Source organism: Stomoxys calcitrans, chromosome 1 (assembly GCF_963082655.1).
Source record: "Stomoxys calcitrans chromosome 1, idStoCalc2.1, whole genome shotgun sequence".
NCBI lineage: Eukaryota > Metazoa > Arthropoda > Insecta > Diptera > Muscidae > Stomoxys > Stomoxys calcitrans.
This window is the reverse complement of record NC_081552.1, coordinates 229,693,039-229,717,600: the sequence shown is the minus strand read 5'-3', so window position 1 is coordinate 229,717,600 and position 24,562 is coordinate 229,693,039. Positions and strand designations below refer to the sequence as shown.

The following is a 24,562-nucleotide window of genomic DNA, read 5'->3' as shown; positions in this document are numbered from 1 at the left end:
ATGTTGATATCAGATACGTGGTCTACCCCCATATACCTTTAAATTGAGCCCCATATTTTCATAGTCGGCAAACATGACCGGCTTGGGGGGTGTTTTGGGGCATGGGCGGCCACTCAGTGAGTTGGCCTTGAAAATATATATCGGACTCGTGTTCTACTCTGAAAAAACCCTCTTATTTGAGAATAATATTGCAATAGTCAGTAAATACTTACTATTTGGGTGGTGTTGTGGGGGTGGGGTGGCCCCATAGACACTTTTTCCGAATATTGATATCAGATTCGTGCTTTACTCCCAAAGACCTTTCATTTGAGCCCCATATTGCTATGGTCGTAAATTTGTCCCCTTTGGGGGAGGTTTTTGGGGAGAGGCGGCTCCCCAAACACTTGGTCCCATATTTGGATATCAGATTCGTATTCTGCATTCAAATGACTTTTATTTAAGCCCCATATTCCCATGGTCAGTAAATAAGTCCTGTTTGGGGGGTGTTTTGGGGAAGGGGTGGACCCCCAGAAACGTGGTCCCACATTTGGATATCACATTCGTATTCTACTCGCAAATACCTTTCATTTGAGCCCCATATTGCCATGGTCGGTAAATATGTCCGATTTAGGGGTGTTTTGGGGCTTGGGGTGGTCCTCCTAGCACTTGGTCTGACAATTGGATATCAGATACGTTTTCTTATCCTAAATACCTTTCATTTGAGTCCCATATTGTCGTGATTGGTCTAAATATATGTTTGGTAGGTTTTAGGGTGGGGCAGCCCCCCTAGGTACCCCATCCGAAATTTGGATACCAAATTTTTATTTTTAGGGTACTATGTGAGAGCACACAAAATTTCGCTTAAATCGCACCACCCACCTCCGAGATCTGGCGTTTCTGAAAATTAGGGTCAGGGGGAGGGTCCGACCCCCCTTCAGATATCAAAAAATGTAGTAACCTATTTTAACCACTGGATCATGACCATTATGCACCATCTGTGAAAATTTCAAGAAAATCGGTTCAGCCGTTTCTGAGTCTATAAGAAACACACAAACATACAAACAAACTGACAAACGCAAATTGATTTTTATATGGGTTGCCCAAAAAGTAATTGCGGATTTTTTAAAAGAAAGTAAATGCATTTTTAATAAAACTTTGAATGAACCTTAATCAAATATACTTTTTTTACACTTTTTTTCTAAAGCAAGCTAAAAGTAGCAGCTGATAACTGACAGAAGAAAGAATGCAATTACAGAGTCACAAGCTGTGAAAAAATTTGTCAACGCCGACTATATGAAAAATCCGCAATTACTTTTTGGGCAACCCAATATATAAGATTACTACAAATAGGACGAACATATATCGGAAGCTATATCATAATCTGAAACGACTTTTACCAATTTCAATAGGATTTGTCTCTAGGTCGAAAAACATGAATGTACCAAATTTGAAGGCGATCGGATGAAAATTGCGACCTCTAGTTTGTACACAAATTAACATGGACAAGCAGGCAGATGGACAGACGGACAGACAGACAGACGGACATAGCTAAATCGAATCAGATAGTGATTCCGAGTCAATCGGTATACTTATCAATGGGCTTATCTCTCTTCCTTTTGGGTGTTACAAACAAATGCCCTATGTTATAATACCCTGTACCACAGTAGTTGTGTAGGGTATACAAATATGATTTCTCAGACATCTTGGGCATCAACTTAAACAAGTCATCTGCGCTAGGGCATGTATCATGCAAAGTATAATTCACACAATTCGTTTATGCATGCGATAGCAAAAACCAAAGATATGAAACAGCCACAGAAATCAATTTCATGGCCACAGAATACATACCTCTCATGTGGCCATTGGCAATGTCTTCTATGATCGGATTTCATCAAAAACCATTATAAAAAATTAGCAAAAATTTATTTGTCAAAAAAAAAAAAAATAAATATCAAAGCCAATACTGTTGTGTGTTTATTTTAATTTCAAATTATTCGCATCTTACCATGCTAAGAGTAATCTAAGACCATTTGTCTACTCTTAAGCTAAAGCCATTAAGATCTAAATACGCATGTGCTTTGGGACGAGACGAGTCATACTGAGGCTGCTCAGAACTAGCTGTTGTAGTTGGACTTCTCATGCTCAAAGGAAGCCACCATATCGGCCAATTCATCTTGACGCAAAGCCTCCGATGGAGATGGCACTCGACGACCTCCCAAGGGTAAAATGTCAATATTTTGAACATGGGCTCGAACACTTTGGCCCGGCGGAAGGCCTATATACCATTTGCCTACGTTTTTGATGACTGTTGAGTCACGATGGCGTTCAACCCAATCACGCTCGCGATCGATTTCGAGGATTTTACGATTGGCCGTTATCAATGGTGGCAGGGCGGTTCCAATGTCATCATCGTCAGGGTTATAGTTGTTGTTGGAATTCGAGCCTTTGCCAGGACGCGCATAGTCGTAGCCATTATTAGAACCCTCACTGTCACTGCCACTGCTCGAAGGGCCATAGTTTTTATTGAATGAATTTGGTGGTCTACGACTGGGTCCTCTTGGATTTTTGCTCATTGCATTGTTGCTATCTTGATTTCTGCCATTATTTCTTTTAGGTATATTTGAAGCATCCCTCTCGATCATGGGTTCTCTGTCAGGCAGATTGTTTTTACCATTTGGGGAGTTTCTTGGCAGATACGGTCTCTTAGGTTTGGTTTTCATGTTATTTTGCGGACGATTTGTATTGTAGGCGGGTCCGGTTTCGCTGTCAAGTTCATTGTCAATGGTTATTTCATTATCACCATTGTCATGCCCTGTAGACGAAGTGTCATATTCAGCTGTAGATCCTCCATTGCCTGTAACCGTATTGGAGACTCTTTGGTTAACTCTCTGGCGACCACCCATGCCTGATGAACCTACTCCGTTGCCACTTCCACCCCCACTACCACCTCCTCCTGAGGCTGAGGCACCAGTACCAAAATCATTGGCCAACTTAAAGCTGGTATCACCCAGACGATAATCGGCTACCGAAGGATTTATATGTGTACTGGGACCTATGCGATTTTTAACCACCCTATAGCCAATACCAGCACCTGCAATATATTCCACAGTTCTTTGCACGCCTTTATCATCCAGAAAGGAGTAGGTGCCACGCACTACCCCATCAGGGGTTCTAGTCTCAGCTCGCCTGTGATCTGGTCCAGCGGCAATAAGTTTATATGTACCTCCCGGACCCCGTTGTACCGACATCTTACCTCGCGTTCCAGGTGGAGCCTTGTACAAGGGGCTGGCATAGCTTACACTGGCTGGATTATCGGGCACAGAATTGCTAACCTCAAAACCTGTACCGGCACCAGCCGCATAACGTACGCTGTGACGTTCGCCCTCATCATCCAAAAAAGAGTAGAGGCCTAAGAAATTGAAATTTAAAAAGAAATATTAAACGCTAAAATAAGATTCTTAAAGGTTGGTTACCTCTTACTCTTCCCGTGGCATCTTGGTCCTCTGACCGTGATTGTTCTGATGTGCGAAAACTGAAACTGTATGAGGGATCATCGTAAGGATCTGCCAGGGGATCATCCGGACTTCCTACGGCACCGGGAGGGTATTGCGCTAAACCCATTTTACGATGAATTTGGGGACCATTTACACGGAATCTGAAAATGGAGAGAGAGAGAGAGACCATAATTGAACTGAATATTGGAGACCATAGTAGAAGTCATTGTGTAAAATTTCAGCCAAATCTTGTAGGAATGGCGCATTTTAGGGGCTGAAGAAGTAAAATAGGGAGATCAGTTGATAGGGGAGCTGTATTAGGCTATAAACCGACACATGTTAAAGGTCATGAGAGACGACACGTATGTTAAAGGTCATGAGAGAAGCCGTTGTACAAAATTTCAGCCAAATCAGATAATACTAGCGCCCTCTAGTGGCTCAAGAAGTCAAGACCCAAGATCGGTTTATATGACAGCTATATCAGGTTATGGACCGATTTGAACTATTCTTAGCACAGTTGTTGAAATTTATAACAAAACATCTCATGCAAAATTTCAGTTAAATCGGATAATAATTGCGCCCTCTAGTGGCTCAAGAAGTCAAGACCCCAGATAGGTTTATATCACAGCTATATTAGGTTATACCGATTTCAACCATACTCAGCACAGTTGTTGGAAGTCATAATAAAACACCTCATGCAAAATTTCAGCCAAATCGGATAAGAATTGTGTCCTCTAGCGGCTCAAGAAGTCAAGACCCCAGATCGGTTTATATGGCAGCTATATCAGGTTGTGGACCGATTTTAACAATTCTTAGCACAGTTGTTGAAAGTCATAACAAAACACGTCATGCAAAATTTCAGCCAAATCGGATAGGAATTTCGCACTCTAGACGCTCAGGAAGTCAAGACCCCAGATAGGTTTATATGACAGCTATATCAGGTTATGGACCGATTTCAACCATACTCAGCACAGTTGTTGGAAGTCATAATAAAACACCTCATTTAAGCCAAATCGGATAAGAATTGTGCCCTCTAGCGGCTTAAGAAGTCAATATCCCAGATCGGTTTATATGGCAGCTATACCAGGTTATGAACCGATTTCAACCATATTCAGTTGTTGGAAGTCATAATAAAACACCTCATGCAAAATTTCAGCCCAATCGGATAAGAATTGTACCCTCTAGCGGCTCAAGAAGTCAAGATCCCAGATCGGTTTATATGACAGCTATATCAAAACGTGGACTGATATAGCCCATTTACAATCCCAACCGACCTACACTAATAAAAAGTATTTGTGCAAAATTTCAAGCAGATAGCTTTACTCCTTAGAAAGTTGGCGTGCTTTCGACAGACAGACGGACGGACGGATAGACGGACGGACATGGCAAGTTCGACTTAAAATGTCATGACGATCAAAAATATATATACTTTATGGGGTCTTAGACAAATATTTCGAGGAGTTACAAATAGCATGACGATATTAGTATACCCCCATCCTATGGTGGAGGGTATACAAATTTAGACAATGCCAAAACATTCATTGGATTGAGAAACTTAAACTGATTTTTTTTTTTTAGAAAAATCTGTAGCTATGCATGTACGTTGGCAACTTTGGCGAGTAACCTCAACATCCGTTCTGTAAAAGGGCAACAGAACCATGAATGCTTACCCCATTGCTGTGCGGCTTTTCTTAGAAAGATACATATATTGACTTATGTTAAAGATTTGTTCGATTTAAAGAAAGTAAATTTTTCAAAAATCAAAGGAAACATTTACTTAGGCGAAATTTTTTTTTACTTAATATTAGGGATTTTACACTTTCAAGAGACGGAGCGGAGGGGGTTCATATATGTTTGGCATTATATAGGCACCCCTCCAAAGATAGTTAACTAGTTCTTCAGGAGTGTAACTAGACCAATACTCACATAAGCACAGTGGGATAGAACCGAAAAAAAACTATTAAAAAAGCATGCCCTGTGAGATAACTCTTTGCAATTTTAAATGGTTAATGCTGAGGTGTTATGGAGATAACGTGTAAAATCTCAAGGTTCTTTGTAGGGATTTTTAAACACTTTCCAGAAAATTTCCGAAATACCGAGGTGACCACATTTAGGGGCCTGTCACCTCCACATGAAAATGTGATAACACATGAAAATGTGTGAAAATCCAAACGACGCAAACAGCATGACATAAAGTACAACATTGTTGAAATTTATTTATTGTTTCACCACACCCACCACCCATAAATCGTGTCACAATTTCACAAAAAGCCAATAATAAATAGCCAATTGACTAGAAAATAACGAGTATGGCAAAGTCTCTATAAAATTGTTTGTCATTGCAAACTATTCGATCACTTCTTCTCAATGATCGAAAGATCTCAACAAATTTGTACTCCACCATATCGTATGGGACATTGATAAAAAAAAATTTGCACAAAAACGTGTATACGCCAATATTTCATCACAGCTGAGGTGATGGGAGGGGGCCGGTCATCATTATGCAGCATCTTGTCTTTTTTGCTTTTTTAGCGTTTTGCATATAAAATGAGCCAAGTTCAAAAATCAGATTAATTTTTTCATCAAATTAGAATCTTGAATTAATCAAAAAATGTGTTTTAGTTTTGCGAGAGATGTCACCCCACCGCAGAGTCTTATAAATATTTAATAATAGTTTTAATGTTGTTATTTTTTAATGCTATCACACAAAACATGAGGCGTTCTGTGCACAGTGGGGTTTCGGATAACACACAAAAAACATGTCCACCAACAGACCCATATTTATTATAATTTTTTTTTTTTTTTCAATGAAATATAAGTAGTTAAAGAAACGGCAACATCTGTTGTTGAGGGGGCTATTGTTTTCAATTTAAGTTTTAAATAGGCGATATAAAAGTGATAATGATTCAATAGCTACTATTAACTTCAAATATGATCAAAAAATGATGTCCATTATATCTTTTTTTGATCATACATTTATGAATAGCAATTTTGTAGCAAAACAAAGCAAATAAACGGAAGTTAAATTAATTTCAAGATGTGTTCATTTTATTTTTTAATTAAGTCAATAGTTGTAGCCGAACACTGAAGATATGACCCTAAGTTTGCTGTTAAAATGGTAGCTGGTGGTAAAATAGGATGGTGGGAGGGATATACTAATACACATATATTATTTTTATTTAAGAAAAAGGCGTTAGGCCGAACAATATCGGATTATAAATGCGCCTTTTTTGAGGCTAATATTTTAAATCGAGAGATCGGTCTATATGGCAGCTATATCCAAATATGGAGCAATCTGGGCCAATTTGCAGAAAGATGTTGAGGGGTCTTACACAACTCACTGTCCCAAATTTCGGTGACAACGGACAATAAATGCGCCTTTTATGGGCTCAAAACCTTAAATCGAGAGATCGGTCTATATGACAGTTATATCCAAATCTGGACCGATCTGTGCCATATTGCAGAAGAATGTTAACGGGACTAACACAACCCACTGTAACAAATTTCGGCGAAATAGGACGATAAATGCGCCTTTTATGGGCCCAAAACGTTAAATCGAGAGATCGGTCTATATGACAGCTATATCCAAATCTGGACCGATATGGGCCGAATTGAAGAATAATGTTGAAGGGCCTAACACAAATCACTGTACCAAATTTCGGCGACATCGGACTATACATGGGCGCAAGATCTTAAATCGAGAGATCGGTCTATATGGCAGCTATATTCAACTCTAGACCGATCTGTGCCATTTTGTAGAGGTATGTCGAGTGGCTTAATTTAACTCCCTGTACCAAATTTCGGCGACATCGGTCTATATATGCGCCTTTTATGGGCGCAAGACCTTAAATCGAGAGATCGGTCTATATGGCAGCTGTATCCAAATCTGGACCGATCTGAGCCAAAATGAAGAAGAATATCGAAAGGCCTAACACAACTCACTGTACCAAATTTCGGCGAAATCGGACTATATATGCGCCTTTTATGGGCCCAAAACTTTAAATCGAGAGATCGGCCTATATGGCAGCTATATCCAAATCTGGATCGATCTGAGTCAAATTGAAGAAGGGTGTTGAAGGGCCTAACATAACTCCGCCTTTTATACGCCTAAGACCTTAACTCGAGAGATCGGTCTATATAGCAGCTATATCCAAATCTGGACCGATTAGAGCCAAATTAAAGAAGGATATCGAGTGGCCTAATGCAATTCACTGTCCCAAGATTCATCAAAATCGGATAATTAAGGTGGCTTTTTTGGGCCTTAGACCATAAATCGACGGATCGGTCTGTAGGGGGACCATATCAAGATATAGTCCCATATATCCCATTTTCGAACTTACCCTGCCTATGGACGAAAAAAGAATCTCAGACAGACGGACAAACGTACGAACATGGCTAGATCGTCTTAGATTTTTACGACGATCAAGAATATATACACTTTATAAGGTCGGAAATGGATATTTCGATGTGTTGCAAAAGGAATGACAAAATGAATATACCCCCATCCTTCGGTAAATGCAAATTTTGCCCATGAACATTCCACCAAGGAACAGGGACAAACTTCTCACATATCAATGAGTGCAGTCCCATTCAAGTTTAAGCTCAAAGATAAGGGGCCTCCTTTTTATAACCGAGTCCGAACGGCGTTCCACAGTGCGACACCTCTTTGGAGAGAAGTTTTACATGGCATAGTACCTCACAAATGTTGCCAGGATTAGGAGAAAACCACTGTCGTACATTTTTTCTGATCGTCTCGCCAGAATTCGAACCCAGGCGCTCAGCGTCACAGGCGGACATGCTAACCTCTGCTCTACGGTGGCCTCCATCGTTCGGTGGTGGGTATAAAAGTACAAAATGGAGCGAAACTGCTTTTTTTCGCCGACACCGAAAGGAAGGAGCTAGAATAACACAAGTAAAATGATATAAGAAAAGATTTGCTCCGCTATTAGAGCGATATAAAGATATGATCCGGTTTAGACCACAATTAAATTATATATTGGAGACCTGTGTAAAATGTCAGCCAATTCGAATAAGAATTGCGTCCTTTGGGGGCTCAAGAAGTAAAATAGAGAGATCGATTTATATGGGAGCTGTATCGGGCTATAGACCGATTCAGACCATAATAAACACGTATGTTGATGGTCATGAGAGGATCCGTCGTACAAAATTTCAGCCAAATCGGATCAGAATTCCGCCCTCTAACGGCTCAAGAAGTCAAGATCCCAGATCGGTTTATATGGCAGCTATACCAGGTTATGGACCGATTTGAACCATACTTGGCACAGTTGTTGGATATCATAACAATTCACGTGGTGCAAAATTTCATTCCAATCGGACAAGAATTGCACACTCTAGAGGCTCAAGAAGTCAAGACCCCAGATCGGTTTATATGGCAGCTATATCAGGTTATGAACCGATTTGAACCATACTTGGCACAGTTGTTGGATATCATAACAAAATACGTCGTGCAAAATTTTATCCCAATCGGATAAGAATTGCGCCCTCTAGAGGCTCAAGAAGTCAAGACCCAAGATCGGTTTATATGACAGCTATATCAAAACATGGACCGATATGGCCCATTTTCAATACCAACCGACCTACACTAATAAGAAGTATTTGTGCAAAATTTCAAGCGGCTAGCTTTACTTCGGAAGTTAGCGTGCTTTCGACAGACAGACGGACGGACATGGCTAGATCGACATAAAATGTCACCGCGATCAAGAATATATATACTTTATGTGGTCTCAGACGAATATTTCGAGTAGTTACAAACAGAATGACGAAATTAGTATACCCCCCATCTTATGGTGGAGGGTATAAAAAGTAACCTCGAAAAAGAAAATTTTAATTTTTAGGAAATGCTCCAACGCTTCATCATTTTTTTTAGTCTTCTGTGTTTCGTTATGACACCAAAAGCTATACTGACCTCCTTCTTACTACCCTTCATAAATAGTCTCGTCCTCTCACGATCCGGATCACCTCATACGATTTTTGCCGTCCTACCGACTGCTTCGCTGTTCCACAGTGTTACATGCGCATTTGTCGCCTACACGCTTAAATCGGATTGCGTTGACCTGAAAGGATTCGGGTTAACCAAGTATATCGACCGCAATCCTCTGGCCTTCACTGACAAATCGTCTGCCATTTCATTCCCCGGGCCGGCACCCAAACGATGTGGATTGTGCCATCCTCAGAGAAGGCTTTAATCTCCTTCTTACACTCCTTGGTGACTGTAAAAATGGAAAAAAATCGCATCACTAAACTCCGAGATCTGATGTTTTTAAAAATTAGGGAAATCAGAAGTGCAGTTTAGGGGGTGACGCCCTAAAGCACCCCCTAAACTGAACTTCATATCCTCCTAAACACTGGGCTCTAAAATTGGATATCAAATTCGTTTTCTACTCTCAAATACCTTTCATTAGAGTTCTATATTGTCATAATGGGTCAATAAACCAATTTGACGTATTTTAAGGAGGAATAACGCCACCTGGACTTGAACGCAAATTTTAATGTCATATTCGTAATGTACTCCCAAATACCTTTCGTTTTAATCCCATATAGCCATGGTTGGCTAATATGCCCATTTGGGGGTATTTGGGGGTGGGGCGACCTCCCATTACTTGGACTTAATATTTTATGACATAGTTGTAATCTAATGCCGAATACTTTTCATTTGAGTCCCATATTGATAGGAACGTCGAATATATCTGTTTAGAGGAGTTTTGGAATTTGGTTGGCCTGCTGGGTACTTGGATCAAAATTTTAATATGATATTCGTTTTCTAGTCTCCAAACCTTTGATTTGATAACCACATTGTGCCCATCGGTTCACTTTTGGTTTTGGGTGGCTTTTTTTGAGGTAAGGGGAGGGACCTCCCCTATCCGATATCTAAAACTTATATAGCCTATGTTCCCTTCCAGACAAACTTACACAATCTGTGAAAATTTGAAGAAAATCAATTCAGTCGTTTTTGATTCTACGGAACAAACAAAAAAAAACGAGTCCCATATAGCCATGATGGGTCATATGCCCATTTAAGACATTTTCGGGTTGAAGGGTATCTACCTATACTTTGAACTGATTTTGTATGACAGATTCGTAATCTACTCCCGAATACCTTTCATTTAAGACCCATATTGACATAAATGTCCAATATGTCTGTATGGGGGAATTTCGGAGTTGGGGCGGCCCGATGGGTACCTAGACCCAAATTTTAGTACCATATTCGTATTCTATTTTCCAATACCTTTTATTTGGTACCCATATTATCCCGATCGGCCCACTTTTGATTTTGGGTGGTGTTTTTGGGTAACGGGAGAGGGTCCACCCCCTTCCAAAATCAAAAAATTATAAGGCCTATTTCTCCTTTCTGACCATATTCGAAATCTACTCCCGAATACCTTTCATTTGAGTCCCATATTGTCATGATCGTCCAAAAAAAATATTTTAGGGGGTTTTGGGGTAGGGGCGGCCCTCCAGTTATTTGGACCCAATTTTTAATACGAAATTCATACTCTACTCCTGGATAACTTTAATTTGAGTTCCATATTGTCCCGATCGGTCCATTTATATCTTTGGATAGTACTTTTGGGATAAGGAGGAGGGTCCGCCCCTTTCCGATATCAAAAAATTATATAGCCTATGTTTCCTTCCAGACCAACCTACCTAAACTGTGAAAATTTCAAGGTAATCGGTTCAGCCGTTTTTGAGTCTATACGGAACAAACAAACAAACACAAATTCAATTTAATATTTAAAAGAAGATATCCTCCACCATGGATCGCATTTGTCAAATTTTTTGCCCGGTATCTCTTTATAGGCAAACAGATGTAAACAAATAATAATGGATGAGAACTGCTATGATGTCGGAGCTATATCAGGTTATGAACCGATTCAGACCATAATTGGTTTGGATTTTGGATTCCGCTATTTGGCGGAATTCTATTGTCTGGAGATCAATTTATATGGGAGCTATATTTGGTTATGAACCGATTTAAGCCATACTTGGCAAGTTGTTGGATGGGAAAACCGAACACTTCATGCAAAATTTCAGCCAAATAGGATAATAATTGCGCATTCTAGAGGCTCAAGAAGTCAAGATCCAAGATCAGTTTATATGGTAGCTATGTCGGTTTATATGGCAGCTACTTCGTACAAAATTGCAGCCAAATCGGATGAGCATTGTTCGGCCGGCCGAATCCTGGAAACCCACCACCATGGATTCTGCTAAAAATGTAGTCGAAGGGAATAAATTTATTCGACATACCAAACTTCTGTCAAACCAGCAAAACTTGAAGCTTCTAGGAACCAAGCATCGATAATCGAGAGACCGATTTATATGGAAGCAATATCAGGTTATAGACCGATTTGGACCGTACTTGACACATTTGTTGGAAGTCGTAACAGAACACCGCATATGCACAATTTTAGCCAAATTGATCAAAACTCGCGGCATATAAGGACACAAGAAGTCAAATCGGGAGATCGGTTTATATGGGAGCTATATCAGGTTATAGACCGATTTGGACCGTACTTGGCACAGTTGTTAGGAACACAGTTGTTATAGAACATCACATGACTTCTTGAGCCCTTGTAAGGGCTCAAGAAGTCAAATCGGGAGATCGGTTTATATGGGAGCTATAAACCGTATTTGGCACAATTGGTGGAAGCCATAACAGAGCATTATGTGAAAAATTTCAGCCAAATCGAATCAAAATTGTGGCTTCCAGGGGCTGAAGAAGACAAATCGGGCGATGGGTTTACGTGGGAGCTATATCAGGTTCTTGACCTATTTGGACCGTACTTAGCACAGTTGTTAGGAGTCACAACAGAACATCACATGCAAAATTTCAGTCAAATCGGACAAAACTGGCGGTTTCCAGGAGCTCAAGAATTCAAATCAGGAGATCGGTCCATATGGAAGCTATATCTAAATCTGAACCGATATGGGCCATTTGCAATTCCCATCGACCTACAATAATTAGAAATATATGTGCAAATTTTATAGCAGCTAGCTCTACGTGTTCGACCGCTATCGTGATTTCGACAGATGGACGGACGGACATGGCTAGATCGAATCAGAATGTCAAGACGATCCGGAATATATATACTTTATGGGGTCTCAGATCAATATTTCGAGGTGTTACAAACGGAATGACTAGATTAGTATACCTCCATCCTATGGTGAAGGGTATGAAAACTAGCCCAAATGATCAGAGTTTAGGGTTTACTGCATACTTTTTGCACCATATTATAACCTCCACCTCCACTAATTTCGTCATTCTGTTTGTAACTCTTCGAAGTACCCGTCTAAGACCCCATAAAGCATATATTCTCGATCGTCGTGACATTTTAAGTCAAACTAGCCATGTCCGTCCGTCTGTCTGTCGAAAGCATGCTAACTTTTGAAGGAGTAAAGCTAGCCGCTTGAAATTTTGCACAAATACTTCTTATTAGTGTAGGTCGGTTGAGATTGTAAATGGGCTATATCGGTTCACGTTTTGATATAGCTGCCATATAAACCGATCTGGGGTCTTGACTTCTTGAGCCACTAGAGGACGCAATTATTATCCGATTTGGTTGAAATTTTGCATGAGATGTTTGTTATGACTTTCAACAATTGTGCTAAGAATCGTTCAAATCGGTCCATAATCTGATATAGCTGCCATAAACACCGATTTGGGGTCTTGACTTCTTGAGCCACTACAGGGAGCAATTCCTATCCGATTTGGCTGAAAATTTGCATAACGTTTTCTGTTATGACTTCCAACAACTGTACTAAGAATGGTTCCACAACCTGATATAGCTGCCATATAAACCGATCTGAGGTCTTGATTTCTTGAGCCACCAGAGGGCGCAATTCTTATCCGATTAGAATGAAATTTTGCACCACATATTTTGTTATGATATCCAATAACTGTGCCAAGTATGGTTCGAATCGGTTCATAACCTGATATAGCTGCCATATAAACCGATCTGAGGTCTTGATTTCTTGAGCCACCAGAGGGCGCTATTATTATCCGATTTGGCTGAAATTTTGTTTTGCTTCTCTCATATTCGACATACGTGTCGAATATGGCATGAACCGGTTCATAGCCTTATACAGCTGCCCTATAAACCGATGTCCTTATTTTACTTCCCTTAAGTGCGTAATTCTTACTAGATGTGGCTGAAATTTTACAAAATGCCTTCTACTATGGTCTTCAATATTCAGTTCAATTATGGTCCGAAATGAACCATAACTTGATATTGTTCCAATAACATAGCAATTCTGTCATTTTATCCTTTGTTTGCCTAGGAAGAGATACCGTGGCAAGAGCTCGACAAATGCGATCCATGGTGGAGGGTATATAAGATTCGGCCTGGCCGAACTTAGCACGCTTTTACTTGTTTTTCCTTCAGCACATCCTTGTACGAATAGATCTTTCCTGCTGTTGTAATTGTTGCCTTAAATAAGATTAACGAAAAAACTATGGTTTTTTCACTGTTTCCTATCTTGAGGTGTAGTTCATCACATTTATGGCTGCTTATAAAAGATCTCCCACTTTTTTTTTTGTAAAAAACACTTTAAGTTCGTTTACAATAAAAATTTTGTTTTATAAAAACTTTCGTTGTATTTATTTAATTATTTTTTTATATTTTTATAACTATACTAATAAAATCGTTTATTTTGATCATTTAGAAACGTTGACGGAAAGTGCGACGACGGATGGTCTTGTAACGGTAACCATCATCACCCAAAGATCCTGAAGAAGGAGGAAGGTAAGAGCTGGATGGGGCAGCAGCTGGGGCTTGGTAAGCTGGAGCTGAAGCTTGTTGATGGACAGCAGCTGGGGCATGGTGTTGAACTGGGGCGGGGGCAGAGTATTGTTGTTGTGGAGCTGGGGCAGAGAAGTGTTGTTGGGGAGCTGGGGCAGAGTGGTGTTGAACTGGAGCGGGGGCGGAGTATTGTTGTTGTGGAGCTGGTGCAGAGTGGTGTTGGACTGGAGCTGGGGCAGAGTGGTGTTGAACTGGAGCGGGGGCAGAGTGGTGTTGAACTGGAGCGGGGGCAGAGTGGTGTTGGACTGGAGCTGGGGCAGAGTGGTGTTGAACTGGAGCTGGGGCAGAGTATTGTTGTTGTGGAGCTGGGGCAGAGAAGTGTTGTTGGGGAGCTGGGGCAGAGTGGTGTTGCACTGGGGCAGCAGCTGGAGCGTGGTGTTGGACTGGAGCAGGGGCAGAGTGTTGAACTGGAGCAGGTGGAATGTATTGGTTAGATGGGGCTTGATGGTGGACAGCAGCAGGGGCTTGGTGTTGGACTGGAGCGGGGGCAGAGTATTGTTGTTGGGGAGCAGGGGCAGAGAAATGTTGTTGGGGAGCTGGGGCAGAGTGGTGTTGTTGGGGAGCAGGGGCAGAGTGGTGTTGTTGGGGAGCAGGGGCAGAGTAGTGTTGTTGGGGAGCAGGGGCAGAGTGGTGTTGCACTGGAGCTGGTGCAGAGTGGTGTTGTTGGGGAGCAGGGGCAGAGTGATGTTGCACTGGAGCTGGTGCAGAGTAGTGTTGTTGGGGAGCAGGGGCAGAGTGATGTTGCACTGGAGCAGGGGCAGAGTGATGTTGCACTGGAGCTGGTGCAGAGTAGTGTTGTTGGGGAGCTGGAGCAGAGTGATGTTGCACTGGAGCTGGAGCTGGGGCAGAGTGGTGAACAGCTTGAGGAGCAGAGTATTGGACGGGAGCAGGGGCAGAGTGATGGACTGGAGCTGGGGCAGCTGCTGGAGGAATGTAAGTGTTTTGTGGTTGCTCTACAGGTGGAGAGTAATCATACTGAGCGCTAACGCCAGCCACCAAAGCCAAAGCCAAAATAAAGAATTTCTGCATGAAGAGAAATAGAGAGAGAGAGAGTGGGAGTGGGAGCGTCCATTAATACAAATATCCCCTTTGATGTCAAGGACCCATTTCTAGCGAAATTGGTTCACAAACTAAAACTCACCATTTTATCGATTGTTAACACTGGAAGATGAAACCAAAATAACACCGTCCTCTGGTGGTCATATTGATATTTATACTCTCAAATCTCTTGGCGTCAATTCAATTCAAATTTTGCGAGCCATATCTTGGTTAACTGGTCTAAAACACACAAAAACATAGGAAGTTGTTGCCTTCTTCGGCGCTACTTCTTCTTCGAACGTGGTGGTAGTAGGCAAAATTAACATAGAACTAACTAATGAGATGGCCTCACTATTTTCTCCATATAATGGCGTTGCGATTTAATGTTAATGCCCCATGTTGTTAGTTTTGTGTTCTTATCTTCGGCTTTTAATTTCTTCTTTGACCCATTCTGATGTTAGAACTAAATAACAAAAAAAAAAAAAAATAATAATAATAATAATAACAGCATCGAGGCTTTGCAGAGGCATAGGCAAATCTGGTGACCGGTTTTTTGCGCTGGCGTGTGCGATACACATCAAGCTGAGAATAATTTTCTCAAAAACTTTGTCATCATTATGGATTTTGTATTGATGGATGTATTTTTATGTAAATTTTAGTGTGGCTATTAAATATGTAATCCAAAACTGGCTCTTGGAGACCCTATGACGTTTGGCAGCGGCGACATAAGGAAATGGCTGTGATAATTTTAGCATAAATAACATTGAGTTTGGCAAAAACTCTTTTACTTGTACGGGGATTTTTGAAGCTAAAAGAACTGATTTGAATTGATAACTACGATAACTGGAGACATTAAGAGGGATATTTTTCTTCATGAGTAAAGTGTTTAGATATCCTTGGAAAGTTTTTTGTTTTGAAGTTTGCCATATGGATTTTTTTCTCAATTAATTTCAATCAAAACTTATTTAAATGCGAGACAGTATCTTCCCACAAATTAAAAACAATCAAGCGAAATTCCGATTCTGATGACCTTGAAAAGAAACCTGAATTTTAGTTTTTGTTTTTTCTATTCTTATAACAACACATATTTATAAGAATATTTATCTTATGCCTGCGATCTATGAGGCTCAAAATTATGTTTGATAATTAGTGTCTATCTTGTTGCCAAATCATAGGACTTGTTAGTTGTAGAAATTTAGATTATACTTCTCAACTCCTTCCGATGATCAATATGCACCTCATATTTATCAGCAAGTCAAAAAAAAAAAAAAAAAAACAAGTAAAAGCGTGCTAAGTTTGGCCGGGCCGAATCTTATATACCCTCCACCATGGAGCGCATTTGTCGAGTTCTTTTCCCGGCATCTCTTCTTAGGCAAAACAGGATATAAGAAAAGATTTGCTCTGCTATTAGAGCGATATCAAGAAATGGTCCGGTTTGGACCACAATTAAATTATATGTTTGAGACCTGTGCAAAATGTCAGCCAATTCGAATAAGAATTGCGCCCTTTGGCGGCTCAAGAAGTAAAATAGAGAGATACATTTATATGGGAGCTGTATCGGGCTATAGACCGATTCAGACCATAATAAACACGTATGTTGATGGCTCTTGAGCGGATCCGTCGTACAAAAGTTCAGGCATAACGGATAATAATGGCGAACTCTAAAGGCTCAAGAAGTCAAGGTCCCAAATCGGTTAATATGGCAGCTATATCAGGTTATAAACCGATTTGAACCATACTTGGCACAGTTATTGGATATCATAACAAAATATGTGGTGCAAAATTTCATTCTAATCGGATAAGAATTGCGCACTCTAGAGGCTCAAGAAGTCAAGACCCATGATCGGTTAATATGGCAGCTATATCAGGTTATAAACCGATTTGAACCATACTTGGCACAGTTATTGGATATCATAACAAAATATGTGGTGCAAAATTTCATTCTAATAGGATAAGAATTGCGCACTCTAGAGGCTCAAAAAGTCAGACCCATGATCGGTTTATAAGGCAGCTATATCAGGTTATGAACCGATTTGAACCATACTTGGCACAGTTGTTGGATATCATAACAAAACACGTCGTGCAAAATTTCATTCCAATCGGATAAGAACTGCGCACTCTAGAGGCTCAAGAAGTCAAGACCCAAGATCGGTTTATATGGCAGCTATATCAAAAAATGGACCGATATGGCCCATTTACAATACCAACCGACCTACACTTATAAGAAGTATTTGTGCAAAATTTCAAGCGGCTAGCTTTACTTCTTCGGAAGTTAGCGTGCTTTCGACAGACAGACAGACGGACAGACGGACGGACGGACAGACGGACATGGCTAGATCGACATAAAATGTCGCGACGATCAAGAATATATATACTTTATGTGGTCTCAGACGAATATTTCGAGAAGTTACAAACAGAATGACGAAATTATTGTAGTATACCCCCCATCCTATGGTGGAGGGTATAAAAATAGTTTTATTAGGTAGCAGTTATCATAATATTTAAATAGACTGATAATACAAAATGAGTTATGTCTATCGAGCATGCTCTCTTGTTACCAGTTTATCAAAAAAAAATTGCCAACATCTTTATATGATTCAAAAATATTTAACTCAAAACGCAGTCTGCCAGCTACTGTTTGCTAATTTCATTTGGCTCATCAGGAAGTTTTATCTGAGAAGAATATTTTCTGATGTTATTTGGTTTGCATACCACCCCACTCCCAAACCGGACATATTTGCCCATGAATATGGCAATAAGGGGCTCAAAAGAAAGATATTTGAGAGTAAAAAACGAATTTGATATCCAATTTTGGGGCCAAGTGTTCTGGGGACGGCTTATCCCATGAATATGGTATTATGGAGCTCAAATTAAAGGTATTTGAGAGTAGAGCACGATGATGTTATTTCTTCAGGGCTAAGTATCTGGGTGGCCGCCCACCCCATTAACGCCCACCAAATTGGGCGTATATACAAACCATGCCAATATGGGACCCAAATGAAAGGTATTTGAGAGTATAGTACGAATCTGATATGCACTTTCGAGGCAAAGCCTCTGGCTATCCCAATCCATCACCAAAACCAAACCGGACATATTTACCAACCATTTCAATATAGGGCGTAAATGAAAGCTATCCGGTAGTAGAGAACCACTGTCGCAGATCTCTCAACGAGATGGCTGAACAGTTCAAAATTCACCTGTTCTGGGTGCCGGGCCACAGAGATGTCCCAGGGAATTCTAAAGCAGACGAGATTGCGAGACTAGGAACTACCTTACACACTCCAGGGACATTGGAATCTATGGGTATGCCTCTAGCGACATGTAAGCTACGTTTTCAGGACCAGGCTCGAAGGGCAACAAATGATATTGGGTTGCCCAAAAAGTAATTGCGGATTTTTTAAAAGAAAGTAAATGCATTTTTAATAGAACTTAGAATGAACTTAAATCAAATATACAATGGCCATTTTGTTCGATAACCTTTTGCCATCTTCCTGGCAAATTTTGTATTCCATGCTCATAGAACTTCTGGCCTTTATCTGCGAAAAACTGAACCAAGTGCGATTTTATAGCCTCATCATTGCCGAAAGTTTTACCATTTAAGGAGTTCTGCAAAGATCGAAATAAACGGTAGTCTGATGGTGCAAGGTCAGGGCTATATGGTGGATGCATCAAAAGTTCCCAGCCAAGCTCACTCAGTTTTTGGCGAGTGACAACAGATGTGTGCGGTCTAGCGTTGTCCTGGTGGAATATGACACCCTTACGATTGACCAATTCTGGTCGCTTCTCCTTGATGGCTGTATTCAATTTGTTCAGTTGTTGACAGTAAACATCCGAATTAATCGTTTGGTTCCTTGGAAGCAGCTCAAAATATACCACACCCTTCCAATCCAATCCCACCAAACAGACAGCATAACCTTCTTTTGGTGGATATCAGCCTTTGAAGTGGTTTGAGCTGGTTCACCATGCTTGGACCATTATCGTTTTCGACTAACGTTGTTGTAAACAATCCATTTTTCATCTCCAGTTATGATTCGTTTTAAAAACGGATCGAATTCATTGTGTTTAAGCTGCATATCACAAGCGTTGATTCGGTTTGTTAAATGAATTTCTTTCAATACATGTGGTACCCATATTAAAATTGACGCCAAACAAACAAAAGTAAACAACATTTCGAGCACTTTTTTTCTAAAGCAAGCTAAAAGTAACAGCTGATAACTGACAGAAGAAAGTATGCAATTACAGAGTCACAAGCCGTTGAAAAAATTTGTCAACGCCGACTATATTACTACTAAATATATTGGGTTGCCCAAAAAGTAATTGCGGATTTTTTAAAAGAAAGTAAATGCATTTTTAACAAAACTTAGAATGAACTTTAATCAAATATACTTTTTTTACACTTTTTTTCTAAAGCTAGCTAAAAGTAACAGCTGATAACTGACAGAAGAAAGAATGCAATTACAGAGTCACAAGCTGTGAAAAAATTTGTCAACGCCGACTATATAAAAAATCCGCAAATACTTTTTGGGCAACCCAATATTACCGACAATTACTTTTTGGGCAACCCAATAGATGGTCACAAAGAGGGGGCTGTGAGCATTCCAAAACTATGCGGCCTAATCGAGACTTGAAGAGGTCTACCGATTTGCTGTGATAGGTTAAAACAGACATCTGAGTCATTGTGTCTGTCATGACAGAGCACTGTCTAATCGGAAAACATGCTGACAGACTGAAGGTTGCCAGCAACGACTTTTGCAGAAACTGTAGGGACATCGAGGAAGAAGAGACTATAGAATACTATGTGTGTGTCCCGCACTAGCAGTTAGAAGGAGTTTCACTTTAGGTTCTCATTTCTTTGAGAACCTGTCTGATTTAGCGGATGTGAACATTCACAAGTTACTGGGCTTTTTAAAGCGATCTGAAGTGATCAACGGTAGGAGGTAGAAGGCATATTCTTTCTTCTGTTCGTTTGGTATCACAATGGACGAAAACGTCTAAGTGAGTCTGATGGCAGACTGCCACTTAAACCTAATCTAACCTAACATCCACACTCGGCATGTGAGGAGCCGTCCAAACTTTAAGAACCCGCAACCCTCCGAACGATCTCTTTACTTACTTTAGTTAGCTATGACAGAACATTTGTTCCACTAGCCGAACGTAGAATAGCGTTTCAAGCGCCTCAATCTTCTGCGCTCATTCTATTGTGTTGCCCAAAAAGTAATTGCGGATTTTTTAAAAGAAAGTAAATCCGCAATTTTTATTAATCTTAGAATGAACTTTTATCAAATATACTTTTTTTACACTTTTTTCCTAAAGCAAGCTAAAAGTAACAGCTGATAACTGATAGAAGAAAGAATGCAATTACAGAGTCACAAGCTGTGAAAAAATTTGTCAACGCCGACTATATGAAAAATCCGCAATTACTTTTTGGGCAACCCAATAAAATCTCTGACACCGTATCGTGGTGTCTTCCACCACTTGATCTTTACGTCGGGCTTTTGGTCTTCCCGGTTTGCGTCTGTGTTTGCCTTTAAAAGTCTTCTTTGTTTCTTCAACCATTCTGACAACATGACCTAGACAACGCAGCCGTTGTATTTTGATGCGTGTAACTATGCTATTGTTGTCATACAGCTCGTGGTTCATACTTCGCCTCATCTACTTTCACAAGTACCCATGCCTCAGAACCATATAACAACACGGGTAGTATCAGTGTGTTGTATAGTGTTGTTGTTGTTGTAGCAGTGTTGTATGCTGAGGCGGCAGCCCTTGCCGATGAAGGAATCCATCGGGTCAATTGTTGTTTAGAGTTATCTTCGTCTGTCGAGAAGTGGCCTTGTTTCTAAACTGCTTACTTAGTCGAAAGTAGCATCTATTTGCCCGTATTATTCTTTGCTTTATCTCAAAACTGGTGTCATTCGTTTCGGTTACGGCGGTGCCGAGGTAGATAAAGTTGCTGACTATCTCAAAGTTGTGGTTCCCTACTTTCTCCATATTCTTTATCTGCTCGGTTGTGCAGGGCGTTTTGGGAGTTGAAACCATCCATTTCGTCTGATCTCCATTTGCTGCAAGATCCATTGTCACAGACTCTCTTTCGATTCTGTCAAAGGCTGCAGTTACTACTTCCGGTGACCGACCTATGATGTCGATGTCGTCGTTATAGGCGAGTAGCATGTATTCTCTTGTGATTAGTGTGCCATATCTATTCACATCTGCATCTCGTACAATCTTCTCCAGCAGAGTATTAAAGAGATCACACAAGAGGCTGTCTTCTTGTCTGAAACCTCGTTTGGTATTGAAAGGTTCGGAGAGATTATTTCCTATTCTTACTGAGAAACGCGTATCAGCAAGTGTCATTCTGCACCGTCCTATAAATTTTGCAGGGATACCATATTCAGACATGGCTTGAAGTACCCTTGAATGTAAAGGGGTATCGAAAGCGGCTTTGTAGTCGCTGGTAGGTGTTGATTTGTCCTTCTCGGGGCATTTCCAGGATTTGTCGCAGTGTTTATATCTGGTCCAGTATGGATTTACCAGGTCTAAATCCGCATTGATAGGGCCCAATTATCTCATTGACTTTAGGTTTTAATCTTTCACACAGTACGCTCGAGAGTATCTTGTATGCGATGGGGAGGAGACTTATTCCTCTGTAGTTGGCACATTCCGTCTTATCTCCTTTCTTGTGTACGGGACATAGTATGCTGAGGTTCCAAGCATCGGGTGTGCGTTCTTCTAGCCCGATTGCGCAGATAAGCTGATGCATACGCCTTATCAGCGTGTTGCCTCCGGTCTTAAATAGTTTAGCGGGTAACCCGTCGGCTCCTGCTGCCTTGTTGTTCTTTAGTCGGGTCACTGCTACTTGGACCTCATTCTGACTAGAATTTCCTTCGTTGTCTTTGCAGGAGGATGTGCCTGCACCAAAGCCATGGTTTGATGTTTAATCCTTAGGTAGAATTTTCGAACTACATTCTGACTCCTGTACACCTCAATTCGCTCACACTCACGTCTTTCCATTTCCTTTTTTTTTCTGCGAAATAGACGTTTCTCCTCTCTCCTTTTTTTTCAAATACCTCTCCTTCATTTGGCGCGTTGCTACTGATCGCAGGGTTGCTCTGTATGCCGCATTCTTGGCTTCAGTAGCATCTCGACACTCTTGATCGTACCATGGGTTTCTTGGAAGAAGCTTCCGGTACCCAAGTACGGATTTCACGGCATTTTCCATGGAGTGGGCAATAGTGTGCCACTGCGCCATTATATCATCGGAACAAGGAGTGCTTTCATCAAGCAGTTGGGTCCGTCGAGTGGAGTATGCCGCTGCCATCTGCTGTGTTTGCAGCTTTCAATGTCCAGCTTCCGTGCCGTGTCAGATCGTACTTTCCTCGTCATTTTCAAGCGGGTACGAACCTTTACTGCAACAAGGCAATTATCCGTATCTATATTCGCACCACGGATCGATGGTACATCTAACACGTTGGATGAATGCCTTGACAATTTGGTTCCTCATGTTTTGATCGGATGACAGCCATGTGGCTTTGTGAAAATTTTTTTATGTTGGAATCTGGTGCAGAAAATATTCTTGGTCTGATCGTCTTTGTCTTCCGTCAGGGCATGGGCACATATAAAGCTGGTGTTGAAGAATTTGACTGTTATGCGGATTGTGGCTAGCCTCTCCTTCACCGGATAAAAGCTGGAGACAAGGTGTTTCAATCTCCGACAGTCAAATTCATGCCTCGTGTTATGGCAGCTATAGTATAGTTCGTCACAGTTTGGTGTTGTCGTGACGACATTCCCAGTTCATCGCATTTCCTGTAAGGCGGCAATATCTGCCTTGTACTTCTCTAATACATCCGCCAGCGAGTATACAGCATCTTCTCTATAAAGAGAGCAGACATTCAAGGAGCAGATCCGCAAATCATGGTCCTTTTTTCGTTTGCGTGGGTCGCCAACGTTGGGTGGTATACCTAGGTTTCTCATAGTTTTCCGGAAGCGGGTTACTGGCCCATCGCCCCCAATGGGTTTTGTGGGATTGTACATGTATACCAAGTTATGGCGAGTCGCTTGCTCCAACATCCGACGCTCGCCTCCAGCCGCCCCTAACCTGGTAACAGACGCTGATGTTGGTCATTGGTTATTTGAAGGTGCCAATAACACGCCTTGTCATCTCGAGTATCATTGGCACTCATTATTTAATTAAAAATCGCTGACTGACTGCAACCTGTGGACGCGCTCGGTTGCTTTCAGCTGCATGTGGTAAAGATGGACACCACACAAGTCGGAGCTCAAAGTTCCAGCCTGTGTGGTGCTCATAGATATTCCGTTTCGGCCGGGATCCAACCGAAATTATAAATCAATAAAAACAAGTAAGAATGGGCTAAAGTCGGGCAAAGCCGATTTTTTAATGCCAAACACCAAATTGGGTATGCAGGCTTAGTTGACGAAATTAAAATTTGCTATGATTTCATATTTAGAGTTTTGACCAAAATCTGTACATGTTGTAAGAGTCTTAGAGAAAATCGTTGCGCAAAATTTCGGTTGATAAATAAGTTTCCAAAGGCCCTAAAAGTAACAAGTAAGAGCGTGCAAAGTTCAGCAGGTCCGAATCTTATATACCCTCCACTATGGGTCGCATTTGTCATAACAAAACACTTCAAAACAACACAATTTCAGCCAATTTGGATCAGAATTGCGCCCTCGATTCGGTCGATTCGGACCATAATGGAGTAAATGTTGGAGACCACAGTAAAAGTCATTGTGTAAAATGTCAGCCAAATCGAATAAGGGTTTCGCCCTTTGGGGGGTCAAAAATAAAATAGGGAGATCGTTTTATAGGGAAGCTGTATTAGGTTATAGACCGATTCAGACCATATTTGACACGTATGTTGAAGTCATGACCGTTGAGAAGAAGTTGAACAAAATTTCACGCAAATCAGATAATAATTGCGCCCTATAGAGGGTCAAGAGGTCAAAATCCCAGATCGTTTTATATGGCAGCCATATCATATTATGAACCGATTTGAATACAGTTGTTGAAACGAAACACAAAATTTTAGTTAAATCGGATACGATATGCACCCTCTAAAAGCTTAGGAAGTCAAGACCCCAGATCGGTTTATATGCCAGCTATATCAGGTTATACATCGATTTCACCCGTACGTAGCACAGTTGTTGGAAATCTTAGCAAAACATCTCATGCAAAATTTCAGCCAAATCGGATAAGAATTACGACCTCTAGAGGCTTAA

General features: G+C 40.9%; 2 protein-coding genes across 3 annotated transcripts in view; both read right to left on the bottom strand.

Annotated features, from left to right (window-relative positions):
* Window positions 1-1,910: 1,910 nt before the first annotated feature.
* Window positions 1,911-24,562, bottom strand: part of LOC106092094 (protein SPT2 homolog) — a 312,016-nt gene continuing 289,364 nt past the window's right edge. For both annotated transcript variants that reach the window (XM_059360869.1, XM_059360868.1), the window contains 2 exons: window positions 3,453-3,634; window positions 1,911-3,388 (listed from right to left, as the gene is read on the bottom strand). In XM_059360869.1, the coding sequence (XP_059216852.1) occupies window positions 2,094-3,388; window positions 3,453-3,600 (1,443 nt within the window). In that variant the 5' untranslated portion in view covers window positions 3,601-3,634 and the 3' untranslated portion in view covers window positions 1,911-2,093. The remainder of the gene's footprint in view (window positions 3,389-3,452; window positions 3,635-24,562) is intronic.
* On the bottom strand, window positions 14,150-23,356 carry LOC106092092 (uncharacterized). The gene is made up of 3 exons (XM_059368670.1): window positions 23,168-23,356; window positions 15,681-15,779; window positions 14,150-15,313 (listed from the first exon to the last, which is right to left on the bottom strand). Exons 1-3 carry the CDS (start codon window positions 23,354-23,356, stop codon window positions 14,150-14,152), a joined length of 1,452 nt encoding a protein of 483 aa, XP_059224653.1.

What these genes read in the sequence shown, in the direction of transcription:
- LOC106092092 (XM_059368670.1), bottom strand. Translation starts at nt 23,356, where the DNA reads ATGTACAATCCCACAAAACCCATTGGGGGCGATGGGCCAGTAACCCGC. An exon ending in CTGTATACTCGCTGGCGGAT is followed by an intron (nt 15,780 to 23,167) that starts GTATTAGAGAAG and finishes TTCTAACATCAG; the next exon opens with AATGGGTCAAAGAAGAAATT. An exon ending in GCCATTATATGGAGAAAATA is followed by an intron (nt 15,314 to 15,680) that starts GTGAGGCCATCT and finishes CTCTTCATGCAG; the next exon opens with AAATTCTTTATTTTGGCTTT.